At 50.5% G+C, this 18,232-nt stretch overlaps 1 protein-coding gene across 19 annotated transcripts in view; it reads right to left on the bottom strand.

Moving 5' to 3' along the window:
• Positions 1 to 18,232, bottom strand: part of KDM2B (lysine demethylase 2B) — a 154,767-nt gene that overhangs the window by 20,054 nt on the left and 116,481 nt on the right. For all 19 annotated transcript variants that reach the window (XM_049865302.1, XM_049865294.1, XM_049865295.1 and 16 more), the window contains one exon: positions 1,732 to 1,956. In XM_049865302.1, the coding sequence (XP_049721259.1) occupies positions 1,732 to 1,956 (225 nt within the window). The remainder of the gene's footprint in view (positions 1 to 1,731; positions 1,957 to 18,232) is intronic.

The raw sequence follows: 18,232 nt of genomic DNA, 5'->3' as shown, positions 1-18,232 counted from the left end.
CACATATCACTGTTGGTTTGTAAAAACACTAATATATTAATAACAGGGGAAATGGGGTGCAGGGTATATAGAAACTCTCTGTACTATCATTGCAATTTTTCTGTAAATCTAGAACTTCTTTAATAAAAAAAAAAAAAAAGGGAGCTTATTTAAAAAGAGAGAGAGAGAGAAGGGCCCAGAAAATGGATAGAGATGGACTTGCATATGTCGTAAGTGGGTACAATGTGGAAGGAGGTCCTCAACAAAGTAGAAGGACCGGAGGGTAACAGAGCTGGCATCTGGAAGCCACAGCAGGTTGGGGAGAGGAGGCCCACACCAAAGTGAGCTTTCCTCAACCAACACTCACCACGCCGGAGAGTGGCAAGGGTGCATGCGATGCGGTCAGAGCAGATGCCCAGCACAGTGGGGCTGCGAGAGACCATAAAGACCAGCCAGGCAGTCTTTATAGTGTCCCAAACTCAAGGTGGTGATGGCTCAGCCTGGCAGAGGGATCATAGAAGAGAAGAGGCAGGAACCACATGGCTCTGGGGAAGGGGAGGAATGTCTCAGGGAATGACAGGGGTGGGGGGGCGGAGGGTGGGGCAAGGAAGCCAAAGTGGAAGATAATCCTGGGTTCACTGCCAAGGTGTTAACTTTTAGGTGAGACTGTCTTCAGAACCACCAGGCCCAACAGACAACCTCTCTTAAATCCTGACCAAATTCAACGGCCACATGGACCCTCTCAAAAAAAAAAAACCCAAAACACATACACATACATGCACAAATACCCAGATTTCACTTTAGGGGGCTCACAGATCCCCTGAAGTCCATGCAAATAGCCTGGGGCACAGGTACTGAAAACCACAGTCCAATCAGTGTGTGTGTGGTGGGAGGAGAAGGGACCTTGGGCTTGGAGGGGAATCAGCAGCCAGGGAGAAAGGCCTCTGGAGGAGCGGGGTACCCCAGGACTGAAGAATCCTGCCCCTCCAGCCCAGCCTGATTTCCCAGGGCAGAGAGAGATCACTGCTCCTACAGGAGGATCACTGGACCCTGCGAGCAGCTCCCTACAGAAGGCAGAGCGTATGGGTGGGGCTCTGCTTAAGTCCATGAATAGGGGAGACTCATGCGTAAACCAAGGACCATTCCAAGCTACCAACACCAAAGCCTGCACCCGTGACCCTGTCTGAGAGCAAGGCTTGTGACACTACCCCCGCCGGAGGTGAGGCAGGCTGGAGGGGCTGGGAGGCACCATAAATCATCCCTGCTGCTCTGGGTAGCCCCTCAGGAGAGGCCCTGACCTTCCACTCAGACCTCTGACTTTGAAGACAGGGCAGGAAGGAAGGGAGGGCCCCGAATTAAATGTTGGCAATGGGGTCACAGACAGGACAGGCTGCTTGACATCTTTAATGGCAGAGGACTTCAAAGTATGTGGCCATCTCAGGAAGGAAGGAGTCGTGAGGCCACCAGGCTGTGAAGGAAAAGAAGCCTGAACACATGGCAGGGCTGACCGAGTGCTGCACGGAGGGATCTGGGAATAGCACCCACCCAAATCCCCATCTTCCCACAAGGGAGCACCCTCAGATGGTCCGCAGTCCCAGTTTTCTTTAAGTGGATGAACACCCAGGTCTAACACTGAGAGGAGCGATATCTGGAGTAAGAGGCAGCCCAGGGTTCTGCAGGGTGGAAGAGCTCCCACCTCCACTCCCAGGGGTCCCCCCAACCCCAGCACTGGGGTGCCGGCTACGCGCTCACCGCGATGCACTGCCGCATGATGCAGCTCTGCTTCATCCGCCCGGGGCCCCCGAACTTCTTCATGTCCTTGCAGAAGTGGCACTCGCCGCACTCCGTCCGCAGGCAGGCCTCGCACTTGCGGCATCGCGTCCGGCGCCGGCGAGCTCCCGCCGTGGTCCGGTTAGCAGCCAACTTCACCGCGGAGGCCGGGCCCAGCTTCCCCTTGGGCCGACCCACCGCCCGGTTCTGCAAAGGAACAGATAGCACTGGTGAAATGGGAGGCTGCAAGGGGGGCCAGACCTTATTCCAGAGCATGAGCCCTGCTTCTGCCCACAGTGTGACCTGGCATAAGGCCCTCGTGTGCCCCCCTGTGCTCCACGTCACAGGGTGAGGCTCTGCTGGCCTCTGGCCTCACCTGCTGCCAGCCAGACGGTGCCACTCGAGCTTCCCCAGCTGGCCCTGCCCCTCTGCAAGAACGTCAACCCCTTCCACTCCACTGGGCAGGGGCCTCACGGCTCAGGACCCAGTTCACACTCTGCTTTCTTCTAGAATTCTCCCCCCAGTCATCCTGCACTGGGTCCGGGCCCTCCCCTGGGTGCCATCGCAGCACATCTGTCATAATGGTCTGCTCCCTCTGAGACAGGAACACAGGAGGGCAGTGACCAGGGCATCTTGTCCACCACTGCATCTCTAGACGACTGTCTGGCACAACAAATATTTGTGGCATCACCAACCCAGGGAGAATGAGATTTAACTCCAAGGTCCCTTGACTTCTGAGACCTTCCCTAAGTTGGCTCCAAACTCCTTGTTCCCTGTGACTCAGGAAGAGCAGCAGGAAGGTGAACAGAAAACCAAAACACTCATTGCCATTGAGCTGATTCTGACTCATGGCGATCCAACACGTTACAGAACTGCTCCATAGGCTTTTCTTGGCCATAATGTTTATGGAAGCAGGTCACCAGGCCTTTCTTCTGTGGCACTGCTGGGAAGGTTCAAACCACAAGCTTTAGGTCAGTAGTCAAATGCAAGCCGCCTGTGCCACCCAGGGACCTACGTAAACAGAAAGCGGTACTAAATCCTAAACAGTGACTGAGACAGCATGGTTCCTGTCCTGTGGCACCTACATCCTGGCCACCGGCCCCGAGCCTCTTACACACCCAGGATCCGTGGTGGAGTGCCTAGACAAGCTGCTGGTGGACCCGTCCCCCTAGATCCCCCGTTACCCTAGAATCTGAAGTGGAAGGTCTAGGATGGTAGAATTCATCTTGTCTGAAACATCTTTTCTGAAGTTTGCTGAAAATTGGTTAGTCCCACTGTCAGGGAGACAATTTACTCACCCCTTGATGTGATCTAATTGACATATAAGGCTTAGGGCCCTTTTCGGCTCATTGAACAACCTCAGTCACAAGGTTTCAGTTTTTGGTCACACTTGGCTCCCTAATCAAAATTCTACGCAACATCCTTTTGCTGACCTGTGTGTTCAGAGGTTACTGCTACTATGCACGGCAACAGTGGAGAGGGTCCTCCTTCCATATCCCCATCTCCCACAACACCTCCACACCACAGGGGAGAAACACCATCCACCTGCCTCCCTGGTTAAAGCCTCCCCCTCATCAATTCCCTCTACAGTGTGGTGGTCCCTGCAGAGAGCTAGCAAGTTCACACACCACCGCCCACCCCCCTTTGGTGCTGACACCCAAGGTGATTCTTCCCTAGGATCTGGTTTTCCCCACAGCCTGCAGCATACACAGAAATCGCCAGACCCCTGGCAGCTAGAGTGCCCACCTCAAGTGCACTGCTGCTCTGGGACTTTGTCACGCTCAACTTGCTCTGCCCTCCAAAGAGGAAAGGAGATGCTGGACCTGGCTTCCCTGCACACGTCTTTGAGCCCTCTGCCCCCAGCCTGGCCTCTCCCACAAAGGGACCCCAGGCTCGCTCAGTCATGTCCACCTTCACCTGTGGGGCTGCCTAACCATCAGCCCTGCCATGAGGGAGGTGCCCGAGGACAGACAAGGCCAGGGCTGAAGGGCTGCCCGTGGGCGTGCTGACACACAGACCAGCTGCCTCAGGAAAAGGGGCTGCTCTGACACCAAGTTACTATTCATTCAAGCAGCACAGGGTTTCTCACTAGCCCTTACAAGACACTCCAATGAGGCCTGTGGCGCCCTCTAGTCACACACATTAACAGTCCACAGCAAAGACCAAGTGGGATAAATAGGATAAAGTGTCATGTCAATTCAGGCCAGGTTTTGCTGCCAAATGAATAGTGAAGAAATGATCCGTGTTTAGAGCTTTGTGGATTTTACAATTGCACACAGGGACTCTGGACCTGAACACAAAAACAGCTGACCAAGTTGACCAGGAAGAAGCAGCAGTAGCACAGATGACAACCTCAAGAATGGGGGTGATGGCAGGCACTTGCTGAGTGCCTACTACATGTAGGTACTGTGCCCATCATTTTTCATGTGATTTTACCTCATTTCCCCAGTAACAGCCCTCTAAGATGTATTAATGTTCCCATTTTGCAGATGAGGGAACTAAAGCTAGAGATTAAGTGACTTGCCCCAGGTCACTGAGCCAGCTGAAGATCCCTACACTGCAGAGCTACACTCCTAACACCATAAATGAAGGCAGATGTACCTGAAAAACATGTGAGGGCCCTACTCAGTCCAAGAAACTGTCCCAATCCCCTGGAAGAGGCTCACACTTAGTGCTTAGACAACCTTAGAAGGAAGGGCGCCAACCAAAGGTGCAGAGAAGTACTTCCTCTTCCAGGGAAGTGGAAGGCAGGAAGGATTCCCTCTCTCTTTCCAGACCATAAGACTCTCGATTCTACCCCTTTTACATGTCCTGTTACCAACTCATCCTTCAAATCCGAGCCAACCCCAAGGATCCAGATGCGGCTCAGGGAGATCAGGTGAAACGCCCTGAAAAATGGGCAAAGACGTGGCCAGATTCTGAAACCCTGAGTCAGGCGTAGAGGGAGTAGGCAGGCCACAGCTTCCACGGAACAAAACCAAAGAAGACAGGCGGGAATTCCAAACTTCAAAGCAAGAGATACTAAGGTCTAGCTTCTTTAGAGAAGGACTTCAAAAATCCCAGGAGTCCGAGAACGGCTCCCTCCTTCTACTCAGATATAATGACCACTAGACCACTAACAGCCTCTGACCACGAGAGCAGTGTCTTTGGGATGTAAAAAGTGGGACCAACCCCACTAGAGTCATAAAATTCCCATGAGACTGTGAAACAAGACCACCTTATCGTGCTTTCCAAAGCACTTTTCCAACTTATGGATAAAACAAATCTGCCTGGATTTCAACAGCAGCTGATCCATCCTGGAAAACAACAGAGAGCAGCAACGCATCCAAAGAAAAGGTGCAAGAAGCTGCTGCTCGCGAAGACCTCCATTCAGCCCGCTCTACCCAGCTGCCAAATCAAGCTAGAAGAGCTTTTGCTCCCGGTAGCTTCACTGTCCAGCCTTTGTAGGAACTGGCCACGGGCTGGCTTGTCTAGAGCAAACTGAGAAATACCTGAAATGCAAAATCCTAATAAAGGACGCTCACAAAACCAACAGGTAAGATAGAACCTCGGAGGTGGTCTCTACTGACAAGCCCAACAAGGATTCTGAAGAAGCCATGAGGTAACCATGTGATGGCAGGACCATGGAAAACAGTGACACACAGGGGACAAAAGGAATAATAAGGAAGGTGAGTAAGTCAAAGCACTCTCATTCTGGCACAAAGCTCCTGTTCAAATCTCTTTTATGTGACATCCAAAGGTCTACACACCAAATCTCAATTCCATTTTCTCCTATCCTTGCCTCGCTTTTTTTTTTAACTAAACCAGAATGCCTCTTTGTTAATTTGAGTGTAAGTTCTTCTCAGCAAAGCGAATCATGGCATCCGGTGATTTTCACTTACAAACCAGTCTCCCCAAACCCAAGGCCACTTGTTGATTTTATCCACCCAGGATCCTCAGCACCATCTGGTAAAGAAAATATGGACTCCACACAAAGAAGTTCTACTATCTAACACCTTTTCTCCATCAGCAACTCAGAAGTGTCTCCCTTAATGGGAGTGGCTAATTCATTCATTCCAGAAATATTTACTGAGTGTCTCCAATAAAACAGATACTGTTCTTTAGAATACTCGTGAGTAGAACCTCCTCAATCCATCATCTCTAAATTACTGGGATTAATTTACCAGGATTAACCTAAATAAATGGAAAGACACCTCGTGTCCATGGATCAGAAAAATTATTATTGTTTAGATGGCAGTACTTACCAAAGTGTACAGATTCAATGCAATCCCTATCAAAATTCCAGCTTATTTTTTACAGAAATGGACAAGCCGATCCTAAAATTCATATGAAAATGCAAGGAACCCTGAATAGCCAAAGTGATCTTGAAAAAGAACGAAGTTGGAGGACTCACACTGCTCCATTTCAGATTTTACTACAAAGCTATAGTAAACAAGATAGTGCAGTCCTGGCATAAAAATAAAAATAGACTAATAAAACAGAATTGAGAGTGCAGAAATAAATCATCAATTGATTTTTGACAAGGATGCCATGACCATTCAGTAGGGAAACCAGTGAAAAAAAGCCAGCTGCCATCAAGTCCATTCTGACTCACGGAACCCCCACGTATGTGAGAGCAGAACTGTGCCCCACAGGGTTCTCATGGCTATCTTTTCTTCTGAGGCATCTCTGGGTGGACTCAAAACTCCAGACTTTTGGTTAGCAGCCAAGCGTGTTAACCATCTGAACAACTCAGGGACTCCTTCAGTGGGGAAAAAATGATCTGTTTAATGAATGGTGCTGGGACAACTAAATATTCACACCCAAAAGAATGAAATGGATTCCCACCTCAAAACAAATACAAAAATTAACTCAAAATAAAACAAGATCTAAATTTAAGAGCTACAACTATAGAACTCTTAGAAGAAAGCATAGGTATAAATCTTCACGACCTTGGATGAAGCAAAGGATTCTTAGATGTAACGCCAAAAGTACAAGTGACAAAAGAAAAAAATAAACTGGGCTTCACGAAAATTAAAAACTTTTGTGCTTCAAATGACACTATCCAGAGAGTAAAAAAAACCCAGAATAAGATTAAATATTTACAAATCGTATATTCAATAAGGATCTGTACAAAAAATTCTTACAATACAACAAAAAGACAACCTAATTTTAAAAACGGGCAATGGATCTGAATACATACTTCTCCAATGAAGATACACAGATGGCATATGAGCACATGAAAAGATGTTCAACATCATTAGTCAATAGAGTAAGTAGCCTACACTGGAGACCCATCGATTACCCTTCTCATTCACACATTCACTCACCCACCCACCCAACCTACTCCCACTCCAGTGCTTGTTGCTGTTAGCGGATGTACAGTCGGCCCTGACTCATAGGGACTCCATGCACAATGGAACAATCATCAGCTGTGGGTTGGACTGTTGTGATCCATAGGGTTTTCATCCGTGATTTCCAAAAGCAGATCATCAGCTCTTTCCTCCTAGTCCATCTTAGTATAGAACATTTGCTGAAGCCTGTTCAGTGTCATAGCAACACACGAGCCTCCACTGACATGGGTGGTGGCAGTGCACTAGGTGCACGGGTAGGGCAACAAACCCAGGTCTCCTGCACGGCAGGTGAGAACGCTAGGTGCATGGGTACAGAAATGAACCCAGGTCTCCCGCACGACAGGTGAGAACACTACCACCGAAGCACCGCTGCCTTCACAGACCAGGATGTTTACTGGCTGTTAAGTATGTACCAGACTCAATGCTAGGTGCTGGAACTACACAGGTGAGTAAGACATGCTCCCTATCCTCAAAGGCATTACAGTCTGCGGGGAGAAAGACCTGTAACCACACAAACGCAACGCAACACGAAGATAACAATAATGACATTAAAAGCGAACATCTAGTGAAGGCTTACTAAGTGTTAACTATTCTTCTCAATACTTACGCCAATGATCTATGAACAAGCGGTAATTATTATCTCCGTTACAAGTCAGAAAACCGAGGAACAGAGCAGTTAAATAATTTGGCCCACGTCATGGCAGAATTCTCACCTGTCACGCACAAGACTCAGGCTCCATTCTCAGCCAATCCACCTCATGAACAGCCACCACCTGTCTGCAGTGGAGGCTTGCTTGTTGCTATGACACTGAATAGGTTTCAGTGGAGCTTCCAGACTGAGAAAGTAGGAAAAAAGGCCTGGCAATCTACTTCCAAAAATCAGCCAATGATATGGAACACAGTGGTCCATCTGCAACTTGTCACGGGGATGGTGCAGGACTGGGCAACATTTCATGCTGTTGTGCGTGCGGTCGCCACGAGGTTAGGGCCAACTCAACAATGGCAGCTAATAACAACAACATACTGCTAATAAGTGGGAAAACAGAGATATGAACCCAGGCCGTAGCTCCAAAGCATGGAACCTAGAGTGCCGACCTAGAACATATACCTCATGCTCTGGGATGCAAGGCTAGGAAAAGGGTCAGCAAACAAAGAAGGTGTTGACAGATGTGAGTCTGGGAGGGAGACTACAAACTCTGCAGGCCAGGGGTAGGGTGGGGTTAGGGAGGGGATATTCTAGGCAGAAGGCACACTAAGATAGAGATGTGAAACTATGTGACACACTCAAGGAACTGCTAATAGCCTGACAGGGCTGCTGAAAAATGGCTCTGAGGTGGCAGAAGCCTAATCCTCCAAGGGCCTTGTGGCACATGAGGAAAATTTACCCTGTGAGAGAATTAAAGGACTTTACATGCAGGGGCTACATGATGGGATTCTGACAACAGGGTGGGAAGTGGCTAGGTTTGGGATGGACGGCAAGACTAAAAACAGGAAGGTACACTAAGCTACGGCGGTCCAGCCTGAAGATTAGGAAGGTGTAAGCTAGAGCACCAACAGAAGGGGCGAAGAGAGGGAGACGGACTCAGGCAGGGTTTTATAACTGGACTTCCAAAGACCCAAGTAACTGATGGAGCATGCAGGAATACAAGCATAAAAAGTCACCAAAGGCACTGAGGTTTCCGGCTTGAGCGATGGAAGAACAATGGGCTTAGGAGAGGGGAGAAAACAACGTCTCCACTTAGGACACACTTAGACTCACGGACCGTGGGATCCAAGGAAGGTGTCTAGCAAGCACATGGGACCAGAGCTGAGATACACAATCGGGAATCAACACTGTATGTTGTTGTTGTGGACAGGCGCCATCGATTCGGTTCCAACCCACAGTGACTCTATGTATAACACTGCCCGGGTGTTAAAACTAGTTACATCAATGCAACTGTCCAGGGAGAACAGGCAGAGAGAAAAGAGGGTCTTGGACAACACTCAGAAGACTAAAAATATTCAAGAGGCAGATGAGAAAGAACCACCTGCTGAGGAACAGCCAAAAAGGCAGGAAAAGCAGCAGGGGTTATGGCATCACAGACGCCAAGGAAGGGTTTCCAGAGGGGCCAGGCAAGAGTTTCCACTGTGAAGAGAAGGTAAGTTAGAACAAAAAGGCAGATGTTATATTTTTACAACTAAGACTTGCTCTCCATCGTTCCCAGACCTTCTTTCTGTTAGCTCAAGACAGGAACCATTCCCGAAGCCAACTCTTCAGACAGCGACTGGACTGGACTAGAAAATAGAAAATGAGTGGGCTCCTTGGCTTAAGTAGACACATGAGACTACGCGGGCAGCTCCTGTCTAGAGGGGAGATGTCAAGGCCAAGGGAGACAGAAGCCAGCTGAATGCACACGGAAACACAGGGTGGAGAAGGAATGTGCTGTCTCTTTAGGAGGAGAGCAATTAGGGGTATATAGCAAGGTGTATATAAGGTTTTATATGAGAGACTGACTTGATTTGTAAACTTTCACTTAAAGCACAATTAAAAAAAAAAAGACTGTTCTCAGCTTTCCATCTAACTACCCCTAACAATAGCACACTGACACTTAGGCCCACAAAGGGTAGTCATAGCCCCTCCAACAGCCTGGGATTCCTGTCAGGCTAACACTGCATTCTAATACCTGTATATTTACTTCAATGGTACGTCTGTACCCAAATCAGGCATAAACGGATGCCCCAAGGAAAGTCTTATTTTACCAGTGTTGCAGGCCTCTTAACATACATTTGTAGGCTCCAGGGAGGGCTTTAGTTTGTTTATATACTGAGGATAAGGAGCAAGAGAATAAAAAACACAGGAGCTACCAAAAAGCCCAGGAGATAGGAGGACCTCTGGAGAGTCTGAAGAAAACCAAGGACCTTTTCCTCAGAAAAATGCACACGGGCATCAGGTCATAAAACATGAGTACGCGATTTCAGGAAGGTTCAAGGGACTCCTGTCTTAAACACTATTTAAAAACCCATAATGGGTAACACTGTGGTCATGGCTGCATAATTTCTAAGCGGTTTTCTTCTCGGTGATTTTATAATTATTAACGACATTTTCAACAACAAGCAGTAATCGTTTCTCCAGTTAAAAAAATAAGGCGGTAAGGCAATAAAGCTATTTTCACTTCAGTGGGTTAGAAAAACCCCACTGAGACAAGAACTCTTCTCACTAACGGCCCTTCTTTAAAAGCACCTACCCAAAGTGGGAGCAGAGCTGAAGAATTTTCCGGCACTTTTTGACTGGAGAAGCAAACGAAGTCCTCAGGAACTGGCCCAGCCAAAGATGCACACTGGCCAGAGAACATGCAAGCGGCCCCTGCCAAGGAGGCTCGCTCCAACCCCACTGGCAGCGGCATGTGGGGCTCGAGTACAGGGGAACCCCAGGTCTAAGGAAGCCTGATGCAACACACGCCTGGACCCCATTTGAAGGTAGGATGGGAGAAGTACAGACTTCTGAGGCAGGGCAGGTAAAATTCTGCTGGGGGGGCGGGTGGGGAGGACTAGGCCCCACTGCAGGGACAGACTAAGCAACTGTAACTTCCCAACAGAGCCTCCAGTTGGGTCCTTCATCTAGCACGTGGGTGAGTGTGCCTCCAGGACTTCTACCCCTCCTCTGAGCCAAATCCATTCTGACAGGGTGGGTGTGGTAGTAGGGAGTCATTCAGACCTCCTGAGCCCTCCTTCAAGGACACTTACTTTTGAAGAGTGAGGTCTACCACCTGCAAGGTGGAGACTCTAGCTTTCATTTAGAAAATGCAAATGGCTTTGAGATTGTCAAAATCTACTCTTAGGCCCAAAAAACCCCAGGGCTGAGAACACTGTTGAGCAAAGGGTGAAGTGAGGCAATGGGCAGGGTACTTATGTGACAACCACCTTCTCTCTGGGACTAAGGGAAAAGCTTGCTGCCCTGCTGCCCTGACTTACACGTCTCCCTCAATGCACCTAAGTGGAAAACAATCAACTTAGAGTGAGCATCACAGCTGCAAGAACTTCTGGCTACAGGGTTTACAGGTCCTCTCTGGATGGAAATCTCTCCCAGGAGTGGCAGGACCTAAAAATGTTTCTAGGCCCAAAGACACACAAAATGTTGCCTCATGCAGTGTCAAAGATCTTATCCACCACAGGACATAGGGTGTGACAAGTTAACACAAATGCACTCCAGGTAACAGGAACCTCAATCCTGAAACGCCAAGGCCCCAGTAACACTGAATACAAACGTCCTATGAACCACAAGATGCCACAGGAATGGTACTGTTGGCAGGGATTAGGTAGATCCCTACCGATCTGAAGGTTTTCACAGGGAAGCTGTGGTGTGAATAAGCAGCAAGAATTGGAGAGCCGGTGACACACTGTGCTACTGTTCCACACAGAGGTTCCACGTCAAAACCACCTGCACTGTCGCTGGGTTAATCCAACTCCAAAAGAGCAGTGAGATTCAGGAACACCTCATGAGGTACATTTGTCTGAAATAATCCAACAAAACTGAGAGGAAAAAGGAAAAAAAAAAAAAAAACACCAAAATTTAACTTTGTTTTTGAAACAAAATCGCTTAATAAAATGACATGTGTGATTGGATTTAAGCTCCGCCATTTGTAGTACTTCCTCAGTGACGCCTAATGTGAGGCCAAACGTTCCTACATTTCGGCCTGAACATTCCAAAACATCTTGATTCCACTAAGGAAATTCCCTGGGACTATAAATAAGCATCCTATTCAATGCCCACATCATAACTCGCCCCATCCAATCCTCATCGCCTTCTACACGGCTACCCAGGCGGCACCCGACTTCGAATATTATTTGGCAGGTTACTTCCTAAAACCTAAACTTTGCTGCCACGCTTCCTGGACACGAACCTTTCCGGAGCCCATTCACGCCGCGAACACACCCAGGGCTTTGTTTTACACGCGCATTTCTCCTCCCTCCCGTCCCAAGAGAGGGTGCTTTTCCTTCTCAATCCGGCCGAGGCCGAACGCTGCCACCCGGGGTCGCGGCTGCCCACGCCGCCGCGCGGACTCGCTCGGTTCCGCCTTCCCGGCCGCCCGGCCGCCCGCCGGCTCGCGCCCTTCCTGCCCCTCGGCCCACGGCGCGCGGGCAGCGCGCAGACAAAAGCCCGGCCGTCGGGCCCACGGGCCTGCCGCCCACCCGGGCCGCGCGCGGCGTCACCCGCCCGGAGGCCGAGGGTCTCGGGGCAACCAGCGACGGAAAGGCGGCGGCGGCGGCGGCACGCGCGGGCCCCGGGCTAGGGCGCGAGGAGGCGAGGCGCGCCCGGCGCCGCCACTCGCCCGCGGCAGTGCCCCGGCCGGCAGGCCCGCCCGACGGCGAGGCCCTGCCCGGCGCCCGGCGGCCACATTGTCCTCGCGGCGCCCGGCCACGGCTTCCCGCACACGCCCCCTCCCCGGGCCGCAGCGGGTCCCCGGCGCCGGGCGGCCGCCGCCTCTGCGCGCCTCACGGCCGCCCCGGCCCGGCCCTGGCGGCCCCGCCGCCGGCGGCTGCAAAACTTTCTCCTCAGCGCGGCGTCGCGGCCGCCTCGGCGCGTCAGGCGGGCGGGCAGGCGGCGGCGGTCCTCCCTCAGCCCCACCCGGCCGCCGACCTGGTCCGGCTCCGATTCATAGTCGTCGTCTTCAGCGCTCACGGACATGGCCATGGCTCATGGTGGGCCCCGGCTCGGGCGCGCTGACATGGCTGAGCGCCGCCGCCGCCGCCGCCGCCCGCCCGGAGCAGGCTCGGCGCCCTGGCTCGGGCTCGCTCGGCCCCGCCGCCGCGAGGAGGGAGCGCCGCGCGCCTCGCACGCCCGCGCTGGAGGGGGCGGGGCGGGGCGGGGCGGGGCGCGAGGGGCGGGGCGGCCGCGCTCATGCATATGCATAAGGCGGCCAGGAAGGGGCTGGCCCCCGACCGGCGGGCCAATGGCGCGGCCGCGGCGCCCGGGCCGCACACAAAGGGAGCGCGGCTTACGGTGACACGGGGGCGGGCCCTCGGGGCGGCCCCGGCGGCCGGCGCGCGGGACTGGGCTGCGTGGGGGCGTGCCCGCGCCCCGCCCTGCCCGCGCCGCGGGATGCACATGGGTGGCTGCACGCCGCCGCCGCGGCGACAGGAAATGCACGCCCGGGGCTGGGGTGGGGTCTTTTGTGTGGTCCTGCGGGGCGCCTCGCGGGAGCCCCGGGGCGCACGGGCCACGGGCGGCGCTGCACGCGAGGCCAGGCTCAGGGCTCCGGGATGGCACAGGCTCCGGGACCAGGACCGAGGCCCGCGTACCCGGGAGCCCCCACCTGGGGCTTGCAGGTCAGAGGGCCCAGGTTCCCCAGGCGCCGGCGGTTAAGTTGTTCCCTCCTCGGGACGCTGCCTTCCTGATTGCCCTTTCAGGTAGAGAGGGAGTCCGCATCCAACGCGGGACGGTGCAGACGGGAGTTCTGCTGGAGCTGCCTGACTTGAGGACTGCCAGACAGAATGCCCTGGGTGGGCCCCCCAACCTCCTGGACAGTACCCAGGAGTCAATTTTGCAAGGGGTGGGGGGCGCCACTGGCAGAACCCAGTTCTCCCAGGCAACTGGCAGCCCCTGGGTTTACCCAGAAGGTGTGGATTTCTAATTTCTTAGCGTGGTAAGGTTCCTCGTGCTTACTCCAAAGCAGCCACCCCTGCAGGACATAATTATTAAAAATTCAAAATTAAGATTAATTAAAAAAGAAAGTCGGGCATTTCTAGGTGCAGCCCCTCACCCTGAAGGAGGCACTCACTGACCAGTGCTGATATATGCATCGAAACCATCGTTCAACACAAGCTAAGGAACAGGAGGACTTGGCTGGCCAGGTGGCACACGAATCATCTAACTAGGAATGTCCAAGGTCACACTACATATGTGTGCATGTACATGCCACGGAGCTCAGTTTCTTCATCTGTAAAACCCAACAGAGGGCCAGGTAACCTGTAAGAGATCAAAGGCTTTCCAAGAATAAGCCCCATTAGCTGTGAAAGCGGGCAACCAACTCTGCAACAGCCACTGAGCCTGTTATCCTTGCCCAGGCCACCTGCACCAAAATCCCCAGGTGAGAACAAAAGGGACCTGAAGCTGTTCATGGCTTTGGCATTCAAGGAAAGCAGCATGTGTATGGAGGCAGCTAGCTGGGAGTCAGCAGGACTGATGGAGCAGCATGTCAGTTTTACTGAGTGGACCTCAAAGCCTGTGTGAAATTGATATACCCACTGACACTACAGGAAAAAAATCCCAACCAACTGGCTCCTTACTAAAACATAGCTGTTCTGTGTTTCCTTCTACCCCTCTTAATTTTTCACAATCTGCTCAAGGTTACCAACAAGAAGCAAACAAAAGGACAACCCCCTACTTCGCTCCACCCCCAAAGGTCTCAGCTTCTTAAAAGCTACCTTATCTGGACTGAAATCTTTATCTGACCCAGGAGGAAGGCTTCTAAAAAAGGGGAAGAGGTTGATAAGATGCTAATCATGCTTTCACTTCAGTGGTCATAATGACTGGTCAAAACAGGAGGGTAAGGAGGCACCCAAACCACATGATATATATCAAGAGGAAAGTCTGGAAGCAGGGCTGTTTCTGGAATGTCTCTCCCCATCACCTATTAGGAAACCAAGTGTATTTAGAACTGTCTTTGAGGGGATTTCTTTTGAGGGCTCTGGAAAGCTCACCTTTGTGTGTTTAAGGAAGTTAAGACAGCTAGGTCTCAATTATCGAAGCTCAAACAAGAGAAAGGGGAGGCGTGGATACACAGAAGCTGCAGCTAACACAAACTTCATGTTAGCCACCAACTCCTTCCTTCCGTTATAGTCATTTCAGAGCCCCCTCCCCCCTTCAAGGGTGAGGAAATGGAGGCCTAAGACCATTAGAAAGCAGCTCTCATACTGAGTGAGGGTCCCTTATATAACATCGTACCATCCCCTCCAGGGGCCCACACAATAACAACAGTTAAAATATATTAAGGAGTCCCAGAGTGTCACAAATGGTTAAGAGCTCAGCTACGAACTGAAAGCTCACCAGTTCGAACCCATCCAGTGGCACCTTGGAAGAAAGGCCTGGCAATTTCCTCCTGAAAGGTCATGGCCATGAAAACCCTATGGAGCAGTTCTACTCTGCACACATGCAGTGGCCATGAGTCAGAATCAACTCCAAGGCGACCGGTAATATTTACCAAGCACATTCAAAGGCCACACACCAAGTGTGCTGCACACATCTCATTCTCAAAAGCCCCGAGGTAGGTGCTACTGCTGATCCCATTTTACACATGGAGAAACTGAGGCACACTGCTGTGAACAGTGAAGAAACCAGGATTTGAACCCCGAGGAAGTTGGAGCCCTGTGACCAGGCTCATAACCACACCACTCTCAAGCCTTATGCCAGAGGCAAGACCACTGTAATAATTCAAGTGAAAAACCCAGGGTTATATAGGAAAAAAATTAACTGTTCTTTGGTAGATCTTATAAACTCTGCATTCTTGGTTCAAATCCAATTCCAAGGTGGATAGGTATGGTTTTGATATGCCTATTTGGCAGGGGCACCACGGAACTAGTAAACTAGGGTTTAAGACACAGTGAGTTTTCTCTAAACCCTCAGAAGGCTCCTACCAGCCATAAAAATTCCTCTTCTAACACCTGCAAAGAGCTTCTTACTCCTCTATTTCCCTCAATCACGTTTCGTTCAGTTAACTTCTGCAAACAATTATCCAACATTTATTTTATATTAATAGTGTGCTGGATTGTATGTACAATACAAATCACATCTCTTACCCGGAAGAACTGCCACCTTAAAACTTAGCATTTACACTGCACATTGCCCTAGACTGGTCCCTTCTCTCTCTCTGACACATCTTTCAGTGACCTTAAGGACTGAACAGGGGCCGTGGTAGTTCAGTGGTAAAATTCTTGCCCTCCATGCGAGAGATCTGGGTTCAACTGCCTGCCAATGGACCTCCTGTGCAGCCCCACCCATCTGTCAGTGGAGGCTTGCACATTGCTCTGATGCTGAACAGGCTTCAGTGGAGCTTCCAGACTAAGACAGACTAGGAAGAAAGGCCTGGTGATCTGCTTCTGAAAATCAGCCAATGAAACCCTGTGAAGCACAACGTCTGGTGCACAACCCATCAAAAGGATGGCGCAGGACCAGGCAGTGTTTTGTCCCGTTGTACGTGGGGTCGCCATGAGTCAGGGGCCAGCCACACGGCAGCCAACAATAACAAAGACTGAGCACACTCCCTGCTCCACTTAGCCAAGACCTTCTTTCTTAGAAAGAGTTTCCCAAAGCTGATTCCACCAGGACAGTCAGGAGGATAGAGAAGCTCCACCAAGTGGTGACAAAATAAGCAGGAAGAGAGGATGCCAAGGCCTCCTTGGTCATTCAATCCCCTGCTTTCTCCCTGGATGTCATTTAATTTTCCAGTTTGCCTATCATATCATGAGGCCTCAGCAATGGACCCCTGGCTGCCAAGGGATTTTACCAGGACTGAGCCACCTCCCTGGAAACCCCAGTGGCGTAGTATTTAAGAGCTACGGCTGCTATCCAAAAGATCGGTAGTTTGAATCTACCAGGCGCTCCTTGGAAACTCTACGGGGCAGTTCTACTCTGTCCTACAGGGTCCCCAATGAGTGGGAATCAACTCCACGGCAGTGGGTTATGGAGCCACCTCCCAGGGCAGGGTGGGGTAATGCAGTAAGGTGAGGGGAGGAGGAAGGGGCATGGACGTCCACTCTTAACTGCCGCCCTCTCCGTCCCCACTTCAGGGAAAGGGAAGGGACAAAGACAGGCTCAGCAAGTGCTTCCAGCACCCTGGGCTTCCCTAAGGGGAAGGTCTCTCCGGCATGTGGTTCTACCGTTGTGCCCATGTCCTAAGGAGCTTAACTGAAATTTGGCAGCATTTTTTTCTCCAGAGGATCTGGATAGGGAAAAAGACAGATTCTCTTTGTGTCCAGACCAGTGACTGGCTGGTACTTTCCTGGACCCATGGACACCCTTTTGAAAACCTGGTGGCAGAATGGCTGAGCGCTCAGCCGCTAACTGAAAGATTGGTGCTTTAAACCCACCAAAGGTTTGACTCAGTGGCACCTCAAAAGAAAGGCCTGGCAATCTCCTTCCATAAAGATAACAGCCAAGAGGAAAAACCAGAACAGAAACAATGAGCAGGTTGACACACTGTGAAAAGCGTAACCAATGTCAGTGGACAAACTGTATAAAAATAGAGATTGTTAAATGGGAACCTAATTTGCTGTATAAACTTTCACCAAAAACTCAATACAATATTGTAATTTAAAAAGAAAGATTACAGCCAAGAAAATCCTAAGGGACAGTTCTACTCTGTTACGTGGGGTTGCTAATGAGTGGAATCGACTCAACATCACCTAACAAGAACAGCAACAAGGCGGGGACAGAAATGACAGAGCTGCCAAGCAAAAGGTCGCTGCCTATTGCAAGTCATAATTTATGTTTAACGAGCAACAGAAAACAAATTCTTCAGTTATTTTACTATTATTTTATCATTTGTCTCTTTGTTCTTCAATAGGTTCCCCTCCTCCCTTAATGGCAAAAACAGAAGATCTTTTGGAGAGCTATTTTTCTGATAAAATGTAAATAAGATAAATTTTTGCATTAAGTCAAATAGCAACTCAGGACTCTAGGGTTACCTGGGTGCAACTCTGGTTCAAAGAGTGACTGTGTTTGACGGACCAGGTTGACAGTTTGAACCCACCCAGTGGTGCTGTGGAAGAAAGGCCTGGCGATCTCCTTCCATAAAATTTACAGCCAAGAAAACCCTATGGAGCACAGCTCTGCTCTATAACACATGGGGTCACCACGAGCTGGAACTGACTGGACAGCAATGGGTTTAGTTTTTAAATACATAAAATGCCATCATTAATTCCAGCCTACAATAGAGACTGCTGTGATTTTAAACTACTTTTCTTAAAAAAGCCAAATATCCCCCTCTGTCATCTTGTCAACTAGACAACCCACCAAACACTTGTCTATCCCCGCATCCTCCAAACGAAAACCTTGGAGATACAGGATCTAAAATTATGTGAACTTAGACTCAAAGAGAAGACAGAAACAGTGATAACAACCAAAAAAAAAAAAGTATGTAGGAAGGCATACGTGAGCGTGTACGTATAGGTAT

This window comes from Elephas maximus, chromosome 22, assembly GCF_024166365.1.
Source record: "Elephas maximus indicus isolate mEleMax1 chromosome 22, mEleMax1 primary haplotype, whole genome shotgun sequence".
Classification (NCBI taxonomy): domain Eukaryota; kingdom Metazoa; phylum Chordata; class Mammalia; order Proboscidea; family Elephantidae; genus Elephas; species Elephas maximus.
Note: the sequence above shows the minus strand (reverse complement) of the source record. Positions and strands in the feature narration are given on the sequence as shown.